General features: G+C 39.3%; 1 protein-coding gene across 1 annotated transcript in view; it reads right to left on the bottom strand.

The window, feature by feature from the left end:
* Window positions 1-15,965, bottom strand: part of LOC126284161 (uncharacterized) — a 440,490-nt gene that overhangs the window by 67,741 nt on the left and 356,784 nt on the right. The window contains exons 11-12 of the mRNA XM_049982884.1: window positions 12,559-12,720; window positions 1,277-1,403 (exon numbers count right to left, since the gene is read on the bottom strand). Of these exons, the coding sequence (XP_049838841.1) occupies window positions 1,277-1,403; window positions 12,559-12,720 (289 nt within the window). The remainder of the gene's footprint in view (window positions 1-1,276; window positions 1,404-12,558; window positions 12,721-15,965) is intronic.

Raw genomic sequence — 15,965 nt, 5'->3', positions numbered from 1 at the left:
ATGACCATTAATGAAAACATAAGACAGTTCATCATGAAGCTGATAAATGACACTATGAGATGTGCAACAACCAAATTTTATTACCAAATAAATTCTTTAATCCTTTCCACTCTAACAGCAAGTTGTTCTTGGCATGGCAAATTTTATTTTCCACTCTGATGTTGAGCCTCATTTAAGCCTTTTTTTATTTTAGCTTTCACATGCTTTTTTCTTGAAGCTGACTGAACTAGGCATCAACACTGCACAGTACTGCATCTAGAGAAGCCTGTCTTAACTCTGTGTCATATGTAGCAATTGTGTTGAGAAAAAGGTTGTAATTATTACGTTCAAATTAGATAGCAATAAATGGCTAGTCTTCATGCACAGTTCTTTCTGAGGAAGAGATTGTAGAGCTTGTAGAGGAATGCCCACATGAAAACAAAAATGATAATATTTTTCAAGATGATAACAATACATGTGTAAACAATTTGAGTGAATGTTTGTACTATAATGTTTCTGTAAATAATAGGTAGGTGCACAAGTCTGTAACATTTTTCCTATTACATCCTTAAAGAGTTTGGCATACGAGCTAGTTGTGTCTCCTCCCTGCCAGCCAACAGTGACGTATGCCACCTAGCAAACTTATAGTGAACCTTACTCCATGTGAAACAGGGTAAGATCTAGTAAATCTCTGCATGTTATAATCCTGTTAAGCTGAGGATGTTGTACAGCTTTTTCATAAATTTGTCACTACACGAGACTATTCTCATTCTCCAGTAACGGCACCTTTTCTGCAGTAATGCTGCTAGCATGATGTAGCAGCTTCTGCTAATGAAGATCTCTATTTATGAGTGTTTTCATCAATGTCAGAATTTCTGCTGTTACACAGAATGCTCTCTCTGTGTGAAAGAGAAACTGGTTTCCTTGTAACTCAATGTCTGGTTGATAAATCAGACTATTCAGCCCTTCCATATTTTCAAACAATGTTGTTGTTGTTGTTGCTGATGATGATGATAGTAATATAATAATAATAATAATAATAATAATAATAATAATAATAACAACAACATCATCATCACCACCAGCATAATCATCATCAAACTTACACAAAATGTTTTGTCATCAATGACTATGTCCAATAAGAACAATACTATTTATCACTGAAAATTGAGTGTCACTAAATTTTATAACTACACCGACACAACAAAGAGCAGTTAAACTGTGTTTATAACCAGCCATCTGTGTTTTGGGTAATTTATGAAATTTACAATTATAAACCTAAAAGCACATCACTCACCATACTCCTCCATTTGCAGAAACAACTGGTCAGCAAAGAATTCACACTCAGCTCCAAAATGTGGATATTGCATTTTTGGATTATCTTCACTGATTCGAAATACTTCAGCGGCTATATGCATCAGTTTCTGAAACATTAAAGACAACTGTGGTACAGAAAAGAAAATGCTTGTTGGATATAAATAATGCAAATGTTATTAAGGCTGAAAAATTTCTTTTTCAATCCAAATGAAGTATGCGCACGTGCACCTCCACACACACACACACACACACACACACACACACACACACACACACACACACACAGAGAGAGAGAGAGAGAGAGAGAGAGAGAGAGAGAGAGAGAGAGAGAGAGAGAGAGAGAGAATAATGAACTTTATTTCTGAAGGTAATTAAAAACACACCCAAATAGTAAATTAGCAAGAGAAGTGGCCAGATAATACACAGTCAGAGTTGAAATCCTATACACACTACAGAGACTAAATGGGTAAATGAGAGACTGATTCTTTCGTACTGATGATTCAGTTCTTGAATAACTGTGCACATTTTCACTATAAAATATGAAATATCTCTATCAACTGTGATGAAGAGCCATTAATTTTTCACAGTAAGCAATCTTTGTGGTAGAAATGAAAGATTGTTGCTTCTAGCAGTACACATGACAAAACATTACTGTGTGCCCCTGGTACTGTTGTGTAAAAACTTTTGGGAGCTGGGATGCAAAGCAAATGTGTAAATGTATGGAAAAGGCAATCTCTACATCTACACGATTATTTTATAATTCACAATTAATTGCCTAGCAGAGGCTACAATCCATCACCTTCAACAAGCTGTTTCTCTATCGCTCCACTCTCAAATAAATAGCAAAAGGAACACTTAAATAATTCTGTGCAAGCTCTCTCTCTCTCTGTATTACGATGAACATTTCTCCCTGTGTAAGTGGGTGCAACACGCAACAATGTATTTTCACGTCCTAAGGAGAAACCCGATGATTGAAATTTCGTGAGAAGATCCTGTCAGCATGAAAAAAACCTTTGTTGTAATGATACCCATCCCAGTTTGTTATCATATCGGTGGCACCCTATCCTCTGCTTTGCCATAATACAAAACATGCTCCCCTTCTTTGGACTTTTTCAATATCCTCTGTCAAACTTAACATATGTGGATCTCACACAGCATAGCAATATGCACAGTGCAAACAGTCTCTTTAGTAGACATGAAGCATATTCTAAGTTTCTTGCCAATAAATGGCAGTCTTTGGTTTGCTATCCCCACAATATTATCTGTGTGATCATTCCAGTTTAAGTTATTTGTGATTGTAATCCATAAGTACTTAGTTGAATTGACAGCCATTAGATTTGTGTGCTTTATTATGTAACCAAAATTTTGCAGATTCCTTTTAGTACTCATGTGGATGATTTCATACTTTTCATGGTTCAGCATCAACTACCACTTTCTGAATCACACAGATATCTTGTCTAAATATTTTTCCAATTGGTTTTGATCTTCTGATGCCTTTTATGTTGTATTTTTAAGTGAACGAACTTCGCAAAACTGTGTGTAGTAACCCTGCTTTAGTATCACCACCAACCATGCAGTGAAGGTATTGATTGTGTATTGGCACTGGTGTACTTTACTTACGACCAGAATCTGTTTGGGTTTTCAGCCAGATTTCGGAATGTAATTTTCTTGTGGAAACTATTAAAAGCATTCCACATTGAAGTTTGTACTAAATTTCAAGCTTGTGTAAGAATTTGACAATCGTGGGGCTTCTGCATTCTTTTAAATTTGGCATGCTTTTTTTGTTGCCTCTGCAACATTGTTCTGACCTGTTTTGTGTACCAAGTGGGATCAGTACCATCTCTTATTAATTTCTCTCTCAATTTCCTTTGATACTATTTCTTTGAATCCAAACCACATCTGGTCTACACTTGCACAGGCAGATTGGAAGGAGTGGGGAATGTCTCCTAGGAAGGTGTCCAGTGAATTTTTACCTGCTTCTTTAAATACATGTTTTATGCATTTATTTTTGGTAGATTTGGATGTTACAGTGTTCAGTGTAGCCACAACAACCTTTTGGGTCACTAATCCTTGTACCTGTCTTCATACTCCTTCTTTGGTCAGGGTTATTTGTTGCCAAGAGGTCTACTACGTATTTGCAACCATATACACTTTGAGTGTGCTCCTGAATTAACTGTTCAGAATAATTTTCTCAGAAGGCATTCAGTACACTTCAGACGATACTAACTTTCAATATGTATTTTTGTCGGCATATCAAGGGTAGACTGAAGGCACCAAGAACTGTACAAGTGGGGTACCTAGTTGAAATGAGACTCAAGTTTGCTTTGAACTATTTAGCAACTGTATCATCTGAGTGGGGGGGGGGGGGGGCAGGAAAAGGAAGAAATTAATAATTTATTTCAGTTGTCAAGTATAACCGCTACGCATGCTAACTCACACGAACTATCTACTTTAATTTCACTACAAGATAAACTACTTGGGACAGCTATAAACCTCCAGCACCAACTGTATTTCATCTCCCCTTTCTGAACACACATCCTTTGTAAAAATTTTGGCTGAACTTATCTCCGGCTTTAGCCAGCTTTCCACACCTATGAAGATTTGAGCTTCAGTGCTTTCTATTAGTGCTTGGTGCTCTGATTCTTTTCCTACACAGCTACGACAGTTTACAGCTACAATACTGATTGTTGCTATGTCTACCTTCCTGCATTTGCTCTACACCGTTTTAGACTGACGCTCTTTCTGGAGTTTGCTAAGACCCTCCAAGAGAAGAAGAAGAAGAAGAAGAAGAAGAAGAGGGGGGGAAAAAACCATTCGCCTCCACACAGCCCACACTACCCATGTAGCTGCTTCCTCTGTGTAGTGGATCCTGACCTATTAAGCAGACCCCAGGAACCCACCATCCTATGGAGCAATTCGAGGTATCTGTAGCTCACACGGTCAGAGAACTGCCTGAGCCTCTGATTCAGGATGTCCACTCGGCTCTGTACTATACAACCACAGTCGGTATCGTTGATGAGGTTACAGATGGTGAGCTCCACCTTCATCTCACAAGCAAGATCAACAGTCTTTACTTCTTCAGCTCAGCTAGCCAACCGAAACGAAAGGGAATCTCTTCCAATCTGAAGTGACACACATCACTAGTACCAACATGAACCACCACCTCCAGTTGGCTGCACCCTGTGCTTTTCATGGCATCCAAAAGCAGCCTCTCCACATCTGAAGTGACTCCTCCCTCCTCCCAGTATGCAAACAGCACATTGTATTCCTTTCCCTCCATAGCAGCTATATCCCTAAGAGGAAGGGGAGGAGGGATCATGCACCTTAAGCTGAAGCGCCCAACTACCAGTAATCCCACCCTCTTTGAATGCCCACACCTCAGGAGTTGAGAGGTTTTTTCTGGAACGGGACAAACGGCTGCATTCTGCTCAGCATCTTCGTCCGTCATAGATAACACCTGAAACCAGTTTGCCATACAAACCAAAGAGACCTCCAGCAGGCAAGACAGAAAGTCTTGCCCATACCTTGGAACAACACCCCTCTCTACGATGGGTATAGGTTCATCCTCAATGTGGACAGTTCCCAGGCGGTCAAAGTAGTGGACCAATCAGGGGACAAATGGGACATGCTGGACCTATCTCAGATCCTCATATCCAGTCCCGCACTGTGATCAGCCTCAAACTGCGAGACTGAAGCCAATCCCACCCGAATAATTTCTTTTATCACTAATCTCATCATCATGTGCACAGGTAATTCTCATATAAACTTGTACTACTGGGTGTGTGTGTGTGTGTGTGTGTGTGTGTGTGTGTGTGTGTGTGTGTGTGTGTGTGTGTGTGTGTGTGCGCGCGCGCGCGCGCGCGTGTGTGTGCAACGATAATGCATTCACTATGCTGTTCATAGCAGCTTATCCACAGTCCTATTTTCTTATTCATTGTTAAACCTACTCCTGCATTACCCCTATTTGATTTTGGATTTGTATCCCTGTATTCACCTGACCATAAGGCCTCTTCTTGCTGCCACCAAATTTCACTCATTCCCACAATTTCTAACTTCGCCCTATCCATTTCCCTTTTTAAATTTTCTAACCTATGTGCTGGATTACAGGATTTAATGTCTCATGCTTCGATATGTAGAATGCCAGTTTTGTTTTTCCCGATGACAACATCCGCCTGAGTAGTTCCTGCCCAGAGATCCAAATAGGGAACCAATTTTCCTTCTAAATATTTTACCCAAGAGAATCCCATCATCACTTAACCATGCAGTAGAGCTGCATGCCCTTGGAAAAAGTTATGGCTGTAGTTTCCCTTTGCTTTCAGCTGTTCACAGTACCAGCACAGCAAGGACTTTTTGGCCAATGTTACAAGGTCGTATCAGTCAATCAACCAGAGTGTTGCTCCTGTGACTACTGAAAATGCTCCTGTCCCTCTTCAGGAGCCATATGTTTGTCTGGCCGCTCAACAGATACCCCTCCCTTGTGGCTGCACCTATGGTACGGCTATCTGTATCGCTGAAGCAGGCAAGCCTCCTCACCAACAGCAACTACAGTTTGTAGGGGCAGGGGAGTTTATATTAAAGAAAAATATGGACCTATGCCATTCAAATAAACATACCTCTTTACTGTTGGGTTTTGTGTTGCAGTGGCCTTTTAGTTTCTGGACCCACAGCAAAGTAAAATGAATAGTAGGGCATTTCCCACATTAAGTTTACTTGTGAGTCATTGTTAACTGTATGATGTCTTACCTACATCCTCCTTTCTCGGTAGTTATTTCCACAGCTCAGTCTCGCTACAGAACTATAAACTGTATAATTATAGGTAGGCTTATACTCTCTGTTTCTTCCTTCAAAAGTGTCTGTAGTGGATTGATGCCAACAGCTTTTGCTATGAAATGGATATTGTCTTTGGCAGCATAAATCTTTGAAAAAGACCCATTACATGATTGTCTTTCAGAGCCGTAACTTTTTTATGGATTATTTTCAAAGCATGGGTACTCAGTAGGGGGCCATCTGAGATCATTTTAGTTCAAACCTTCGCTATGACACCGATGAGTGGTTGGAGACTGATCCTGTTGATGGTAGTGGGGGAAGGGGAGGGGGTCAGAGAATAGTTGTTGCACAGTTGGGATCACACTATTATCTTTAAGTTTTGCTGGGCAGCAGTGTCTTATCATGTGAGTTATTCAAGATCTACATGAAGAAATAAGTCTGTGCTAGGAAAGACACAAGCTAAGACATATGGCCATGACAAGCCGACTTACAGGTACTGGTAGGGTTAAAATGAATGTCTTTTAACATAAATACTTGTACTAAACTATCATCCACTTTGGAATACCCTTGTACACAGAAATATTATTTTCCATAATTTAAAGTAATTGTTTTCACTGTTCTAAGTTAATCAGCACAGTCAATGTTGGTTACACCATCAGTGAGAGAGGACCTTGCATTTCTGCTGCTGATAAGGCAATTAAATCATGTTTGTTTTATATTTTTATGATCTTCAAATGTGGTTCCTGGTGTGGGTTCCTGTAGTCATGTCCTAGTTCATGAACCACAGGCAACGTATGAGTGGCCAAGTAAGTGGTCCCGACAGTCGGGATACCAGTTACTTTGGAATAAGGCTGGGCATCTCGAACATATTCTGAGTCGTGGTCACCTTCGTGCTCATACGGCAAAGACTACCAAATCCACCGGTTAGTCCCTCAACCATTAGGGGTAAAACTCAATGGGACTCGGGGCAAGTAAGGCTAGCAACCTGCTTCCCCGATACTTTAAATATGATGCTGGCATCAATCAGAGCAAAATGCCTCGGACCTTTGGAGGTGACGGAGTCCCACCTCTAACTAACAAACCAGGGACTCCTAAGATACGACTTTGCAAACAAACGGTAATGAGATGGGGAGCTATTAATATCAATGCAGGCTACTCTGGGAAGAAGTTAGAGCTGGCAGAGGCTGCAAGTAAGATGGGGCTGGACGTTTTAGCTGTTAGTGACATTCGGGTAACGGGGTGAGAAAGAAGAGGAAGTGGGAGAATACAAGGTCTACCTGTCAGGAGTCAAAGCAGGAATAGCACAATGGGGCGTAGGGCTTTACATCAGACAAGAAATGGAACCCATCGTAGTTGCAGTAAGGTATGTAAACGAACGACTGATGTGGATAGATTTGACAGTGTCTAGCAAGAAAATTAGGATTGTGTCAGTATATTCGCATTGTGAAGGGACAGATCGAGATAAGATGGATAGTTTTTATGAGGCACTCAGTGATGTAGTTGTTAGAGTAAAGGACAAGGACAGTGTTCTGCTCATGGGTGATTTTAATGCCAGGATTGGAAATCGAACAGAAGAGTACGAAAAGGTTATGGGTAAATTTGGTGAGGATATGGAGGCCAACAGGAATGGGAAACAACTCTTGGATTTCTGTGTCAGTACGGGCTTAGTAATCACAAACTCCTTTTTTAAACATAAGAACATTCACCGGTATTCTTGGGAAGACAGGGGAACCAGATCTGTCATTGACTAAACAGATCAGGAATTCAGGAAGGCTGTGAGGGACACACGTGTATTCAGGGGATTCTTTGATGACACTGATCATTATTTAATCTGCAGTGAAACTGGGATTGTGAGGCCGAAAGTGCAGGTCAGGTCCATATGTAGGAGGATAAGAGTGGAGAAACTTCAGGATAAGGAAATCAGGCACAAGTGCATAACAGTGATCTCAGAAAGGTACCAGCTAGTTGAATGTAGTCAATTAGAGTCATTGGAAAAGGAATGGACAAGGTACAGGACACAGTACTAGAAGTGGCTGAAGAATGTCTTGGAACAGTAGTGTGTAAAAGTAGGATGAAGCAAACAGCTTGGTTGAATGACACAGTCAAGGCAGGCTGTAAAAGGAAAAAAGAAGGCGTATCAAAAATGGCTACATATTAGAACTCAGGTAGACAGAGAAAGTTATGTTGAAGAAAGAAACAAAGCCAAACAGATAATTGCAGCATCCAAGAAGAAATCTTGGGAAGACTTTGGAAACAGGTTGGAGTCTATGGGTCAAGCTGCTGGAAAACCATTCTGGAGTGTAATTAGCAGTCTTCGAAATGGAAGTAAGAAGGAAATGACAAGTATTTTGGACAGGTCAGGAAAACTGCTGGTGAATCCTGTAGATGCCTTGGGCAGATGGAGGGAATATTTTGAAGAGTTGCTCAATGTAGGTGAAAATACGATAAGCAATGTTTCAGATTTCGAGGTAGAATGGGATAGGAATGATGATGGAAATAGGATCACATTTGAGGAAGTGGAGAAAATGGTCAATAGATTGCAGTGGAATAAAGCAGCTGGAGTGGATGAAATTAAGTCGGAACTCATCAAATACAGTGGAACGTCTGATGTTAAATGGCTACACAGGATAATTGAAATGGCCTGGGAGTCGGGACATGTTCCATCAAACTGGACAAAAGCAGTAATCGCACCAATCTTTAAACATGGAAACAGAAAAGATTGTAAGAACTACAGAGATATCTCTTTAATCAGCGTTGTGGGTAAAATCTTCTCAGGTATTATTGAAAGGAAAGTGCAAGTATTAGTTGAGGACCAATTGTATGAAAATCAGTGTGGGTTTAGGGCTCTTAGAGGATGTCGGGACCAGATCTTTAGCTTACGGCAAATAATGGAGAAGTGTTATGAGTGGAACAGGGAATTGCATCTATGCTTTATAGATCTAGAAAAGGCATATGACTGGGTTCCTAGGAGGAAGTTATTGTCTGTTCTACGAGATTATGGAATAGGAGGCAAACTTTTGCAAGCAATTAAAGGTCTTTACATAGATAGTCAGGCAGCAGTTAAAGTTGACGGTAAATTGAGTTCATGCTTCAGAGAAGTTTCAGGGGTGAGACAAGGCTGCAACCTGTCTCCTCTGTTGTTCATATTATTTATGGATCATATGTTGAAAACAATAGACTGGCTGGGTGAGATTAAGATACGTGAACACAAAATAAGCAGTCTTGCATATGCGGATGACTTAGTTGTGATGGCAGATTCGACTGAAAGTTTTCAAAGTAATATTTCAGAGCTAGATCAGAAATGTAAGGACTATGGTATGAAGATTAGCATCTCCAAAACGAAAGTAATGTCAGTGGGAAAGAGATATAAATGGATTGAGTGCCAAATAGGAGGAACAAGGTTAGAACAGGTGGACAGTTTCAAGTACTTAGGATGCATATTCTCACAGGATGGCAACATAGTGAAAGAACTGGAAGCGAGGTGTAGCAAAGCTAATGCAGTGAGCGCTCAGCTACGGTTTACTCTCTTCTGCAAGAAGGAAGTCAGTACCAAGACTAAGTTATCTGTGCACCGTTCAATCTTTCAACCAACTTTGTTGTATGGGAGCGAAAGCTGGGTTGATTCAGGATACCTTTAATCAACAAGGTTGAGGTTACGGATATGAAAGTAGCTAGGATGATTGCAGGTACTGGTAGATGGGAACAATGGCAGGGGGGTGTCCACAATGAGGAAATCAAAGAAAAACTGGGAATGAACTCTATAGATGTAGCAGTCAGGATGAACAGGCTTACATGGTGGGGTCATGTTACACACATGGGAGAAGCAAGGTTACCCAAGAGACTCATGGGTTCAGCAGTAGAGGGTAGGAGGAGTCAGGGCAGACCAAGGAGAAGGTACCTGGATTCGGTTAAGAAAGATTTTGAAGTAATAGGTTTAACATCAGAAGAGGCACCAATGTTAGCACTGAATAGGGGATCATGGAGGAATTTTATAAGGGGGCTATGCTCCAGACTGAACGCTGAAAGGCATTATCAGTCTTAAATGATGATAATGATGATGATGATGATGATGATGATGATGATGATCTTCAAATAGGAGCAACTTATTTCCACTTATCTGTGTGGTTTCTAGTTTAGTTTTTTAATTTCTTGTGTGTTTTAGTGCTTACTATGCACAGTCTAGTGTTCTAATAACTGTTAGGTGTAGAGTTTTGCTGTGTTTGGTATAGATGGGGACTGTGATTGCTGTGATCAGAAGCGAGCTGAGTTCCAACTGGTAGAATTTTGCACAGAGCATAATTTAATCATCGCTAACACATGGTTTGAGAATTATGAAAGAAGGTTGTATACATGGAAGAGACTTGGAGACACCAGAAGATTTCAGATTGATTGTATAATGGTAACACAAAGATTTAGGAAACAGATTTTAAATTGTAAACCATTTCCAGGGGCAGATGTGGACTCTGACCAAAATTCACTGGCTATGAAATGTAGATTAAAACTAAAGAACTTGCAAAAAGGTTGGAAATTAAGAAAATGGGACCTGGGTTAAGTTGAAAGAACCGGAGGTCGTTTGAAGTTTCAGAGCGAACATTGGGCAACAACTGACCAAAACAGGGAAAAGGAATATAGTAGAAGTTGAATGGGTAGCTTTAAGACAGGAAATAGTGAAGGCAGCAGATTTTTAAAAAAACACACCAAAGGCGTAGAAGAAATCCTTGGATAACATAGGAGATATTGAATTTAATTGATGAAAGGAGAAAATATTAAAAAAGAGCAAATGAAGCAGATGAAAGGGAGAACAAATGCCTAAAAAATGAGACACAAAAAGTGCATAATGGCTAAGCAGGAATGGCTGGAGGACAAATGTAATGATATAGAGGATATGAGGAGAAAGATAAATGCTCCCTGCAGGAAAATGAAGAGGACTTTCAAGGAAAGAGAAGCAGCTGTATGAATATCAAGAACTCTGAGGGAAAACTAGTCTGAAGCTAAGAAGGGAAAGCTGAAAGGTGGAAGGAGTATATAGAGGGTTTGTACAAGGGAGATGCACTTGCTGGCAATATTACAGAAATGGAAGAGTAGGTAAATTAAAAGGAGATGGAGGACACAACACTGCGAGAAGAATTTGACAGAGCACTGAAAGACTGAAATGAAAACAAGGTCCCAGGGGTAGACAACAGTCTGTCAGACCTACTGATAGCCTTGGGAGAGCCAGCCATGACAAAACTCTTACATCTGGTATAGATATGAGGAAGCAGAAATTCCCTGAGAATTCAAGACGATTGTAGTAATTCAAATTCAAAAAGAAAGCAGGTGCTGACGTGTGAAAATTATCAAATTGTCAGTTTCGTAAGTCATGGTTGCAAACTGGTAACACAAACCCTTTACAGAAGAATAGAAAAACTTGTAGAAGCTGACCTCGAGGAAGATCAATTTGGATTCCAGACAAATTCGGGCACACATGAGGCAATAACGACCTTACGACTTATCTTAGAAGATAGGTAAGGAAGGAAAACATACTGTACTGCTTGCCTTCTGGAGCACATATTTCTGTGATAAACTTTTGTGAAAGTGAACTTTATTTACCACTAAAAACTTTGTTATGAATTATAAAGCGTCAAAAACTGATAATGGTGAACCTCCTTTACAAAAACATTACAACCATATTAATTACATGCGTCAAGACCAACAAAAAACTGTTATATGGGAAACTAATACCTATGATCCTTGTCATTCTTAGTACAAAAGCTCTGATTCCCCATCATACATGATATGACTTTAAATTTAGATTATTATACTTTCCATAAATCAGTCAAGTTTCAATAATTATTGACATCAGGTTGAAGTTCATATATTAACTGCAACACAATTGAGGAGAGCCATACAATTCCAGCTCTAATAACCAAAAACAGATTTCTACAATATGAAAAGAATGAAAGAAAATTGGGTTTTATCACACTTGTTGATAGAGTGGAGACAAAAGTTTTTTTCATTTGACAAGGCAATTGCACCACATAACTTGCTATCAATGATTTGCTTCACAAATATTGTGTCACCTACCAATGAAGGCTAATTTGCAGGAGGCATAAAATGACTTACATTAGTTTTATTTAAATAGTGAGAATCAAGTTAAGAGGTTTTGTAGGGGTATGAGAGACATTAACAATTTCCTGTCAAATCAAATACTGCCTTGTCTATTCCCTTGGACAACTACCTACTCCCCTGCTGAAGGTATTTCTGGAAGTGATAATCTATTCCTTCAACTGATAAATGTCTAAAATTTGTCTATGACTATTGAATAAAATACTTTGTAATTTTTATGCTGCAAGAATGGTCCTGACATTTTATTTGACAGCTTGGACCATCTAAAAAAGTTACTAATTCTGAGTTATGTTGCAGAACATTATCCAGTTTTTGATAGTATACACAGTTTTAAAGAACAAGCATAATTTGACAGTAGCATCACAACTACAGCATAGAAAAACAACTTACTAGAAGGCTATCACTCTTGCAGTAGGACAACTTGCCTGGATCCCCCAACTGCAAGCAGACACGAAATAACAACTTTATGTCGCTCTTTGTTGGTATACCAGTACCCCATTGTCTCAGTGCTGACTCAGCTAGAGGTCGTTCTGGCCATAAAGCTCTGTCCACCTGCAAAAGAAATATTTCTAGTTACAGCTTCCTCTCCTTAGAGAAAATCTGGAACATGTGATAAGTGCCTCTGATCTACTGAAACTGCTTCATATGTAATCTAATACAATGCCATTACAACTAAAATAACATTACTATGCTCATCTTTCCCATGAAGGTGTGCCATTTGCAGTGCTGTTAGTGACAGATAATCACCAGCGGAAGTCTCCAGCACTTGAGTGATTTAAGTAGTGTTAGTTGGAACATTATTATGAAATAGAACAATGAGTGATGAAAGGTGGAGAAAGGGAGGGAATCAAATAAAGAACAGGAGTACTTGCAGATCAGGCGTGTGGTTGGTGAAAAGCAAATAGAAAGCTAGATGTGTAGGGGAGAAGGAAGAAGCAAATGAATAGGTGTTTCCTGTGGGAAAGTATGAATCAAAGGGAAGAAACAGTTCCAAATATGGTAAATGCAGGATTAGGTAAATAAATAATTCTGCCCTTGGAGTGTTTATAGAAAAAAATTATCAGTGGATACTGACATTTCTGTGCACACAAGATGAACAATAAACATAGCATGAGGAAGTTATGTATTAAATCAATACTGGACTACTGAAAGTCAGACGAATGCTGAAGTCTGCTACAGTTACTCTCAATAGAATTGAAAAATTCACTGTTTATAAAATTATACAGTGAAATAGTCAACCACAGACCCAGGACCATTCTTCTGAGGCTGGTTGGCAATTGTTAGTCTTACACTTCATATAGTTACTTGAGTAAAATCAACATTTAAGATAATTTGAAACTTCTCTTAACTCTCTCACACAATCAATAATACTTTAATCACACCCAAATAATAGTTATTACTGAATTCTTTGAATCTCAACTAATGTAAATGACAAATTCATACTTAAATAGAGTTTTAACTGGCTAATACAAACCTTTTGAATAAACTTTAAAAACCCACAGTGTAACTGTATGTCTGTTTTATTAGTTAAAACATTGTCAAAAAAATCAGAAATGTTCTCAATCGTGTATATATTCCTGATGACGATTCAATATCTCAACTGTACAGTGAATGGATACCTTTACTCCTATGTAGTGTGGCGTACCAAAAGCCGATCGGCCGTGGGCTGCAACATTTAAACTCCCACGCCTCCACACTACCAGCAGCCAACTTTCAGAGTGCACAAAACAGGATGTTGGCTGGTGGGCCATTGGGGTGCCATACCAGTTGCCACATCAAGTTAGCAAGTGGCACATTCAATAGCCAGCAGTGTGCATTGATCGGACTACATTATGCACCCTCCCAAGGGAAGCATTCAGTTAGAAAGTTTTAGTCATCCACATGGCCAGGATTTAAGACCACACTCTGGCTGCAACTTGCAGTTCGTCCATCCGCTGAAGACTGATGTTCATCTCCAAAGTCACCCCCCCCAATCACCACCTGCCTTCGGTGTTACGCTTCTGGGGATGGCTCATGCTCAGCACGACACTTTTGGACTTGGAGAAGTTTCCAGTAGTGAACGTGGATAAATTTTCATTTCCAGTGCTGACACACACTTTAGCAAGGCAGGACATATTACGTGCCAGAGTAGTTACTTTTCTTATCCCCACTCCCCACCAGATGATGTGAGTTTCCTGCTAGGAATTAACAAATTTAGTTCCTTGGACCTGGAAACTTCTATCTTTTTGTTGGATATTAAAAAGATTTTTGTTTCCTTTTTCAATTGAAGCCTCAGAAAAGATTGCTCAAAGTATTTTCAAATTAAGTGTTAATAAAAGTGTTAACTGACACCCTATTCTCAATTTTTAGGAGACTTTCCATTTTGATTATTTGTATTCCACTAAGGGCTTTGCCATTACCAGTTTACCTGTAATCCCCCCCCCCCCCCCCTTTTTTTTTTACGAAACCCAAGATTCAAGTAGTGTGGTTTTTCTCTCTCTTCTGAGTTAATGATGTTCATGATATCTTATAATACTACTATAACTGGCATAATTTATCCCTCTGAATTGTAACGGAGTATTCACAACAACTTTTGCAAGAAGTGAACAACTTCTAAACTAGATGTCCAAAAACCATTCACATGTGAACAACGAAACTTTTCTTTTTTGAAGTGTGTTACCCCAGAACACAACCGCACATGGCATTATTGCATGAAAACATGCGAAGCACATTAACTTGCCAATCTATTTATGCACAACAGTTATAGTAACACAAGTTCCTAACTAGTTGAACTGAGTGGCTTAGAAATCTCCAAAATGCGTTTTCCTCTCAATTCATTTTCCTTTCTCACTTAAAATTTCTATCAATGTACACCAAATTCCAAACTGAACTTCTCATTAGTAGCATGTCCTGGGCTGAGCACAACATCAAAATTAAAGTGGAATACGTTGAGTAACACCAGAAAGATGAGATGTGTTGGATGCACCTGAATCCAAGTGAAACGAAATTCTTCCTGCAGGTAACAGTCAAAAGTAAGTACACTAGACTCTCACTAATTCAGCCATTCCTTGCAAATATGCATGCCAAATTAGTCGATGTGTTGGATTATTGAAAGTGTCTTAAATTTAGTGTGAACACATAGGGATTACATTTCATTAAATTCAAAGAGACATTCATTTTTATGGAAAACCTAGTCCTTGAGTGTGTATATGAACAGTTGTATCACTCACTATGAAACATGTCCCAAATTTTTTGTTGTCACAATGATCTACAATGGCAATATGCTTTATAACACTACAGCTTTACAAGCAATACATCAGAACTACATGTTTCTGATTTTTATATAACGTACTCCATGAAGATATCTGCAGCTTCAACACAAGCAGTACAAGATATCTTTTTCTTCTTCTCTCCTTCCTCGCCGTTGTCCTCATCAGTTTCTTCATAACTTCCCTGTACGGTTTTGATTATCTCTTTGTCTGTTTTATCTGTTAAAAGCCTGGTTGCTAGTCCAACAACGTACTCAGCAGCAATGGTATTCCTAGAAGAACCCTCAGTACAACTTATTTCTAATTTCGTGTCCCTGCTTGAGATCTAGCAAAATGTGTTTCATTTTAGAAGTCATGATACTGAACTACAAAGAAAGCCACAATTTTGATTCATCATTGTATGCATCATTTCTGCTTGAGTGATTTGAGGCTATATGTGGGCCAGATTACCAGGAGCGCTGGATTAGCGAGAGTTTAGCGTGTCTAGAATACCTAGTTTATCACGAAAGTAAAGACAAAAAAGTTTTATTCTTTGAATGACCTTATGTT

The sequence above is a fragment of the Schistocerca gregaria genome, chromosome 8 (assembly GCF_023897955.1).
Source record: "Schistocerca gregaria isolate iqSchGreg1 chromosome 8, iqSchGreg1.2, whole genome shotgun sequence".
NCBI classification, from domain to species: Eukaryota; Metazoa; Arthropoda; class Insecta; order Orthoptera; family Acrididae; genus Schistocerca; species Schistocerca gregaria.
This window is presented reverse-complemented; position numbering and strand designations above follow the sequence as displayed.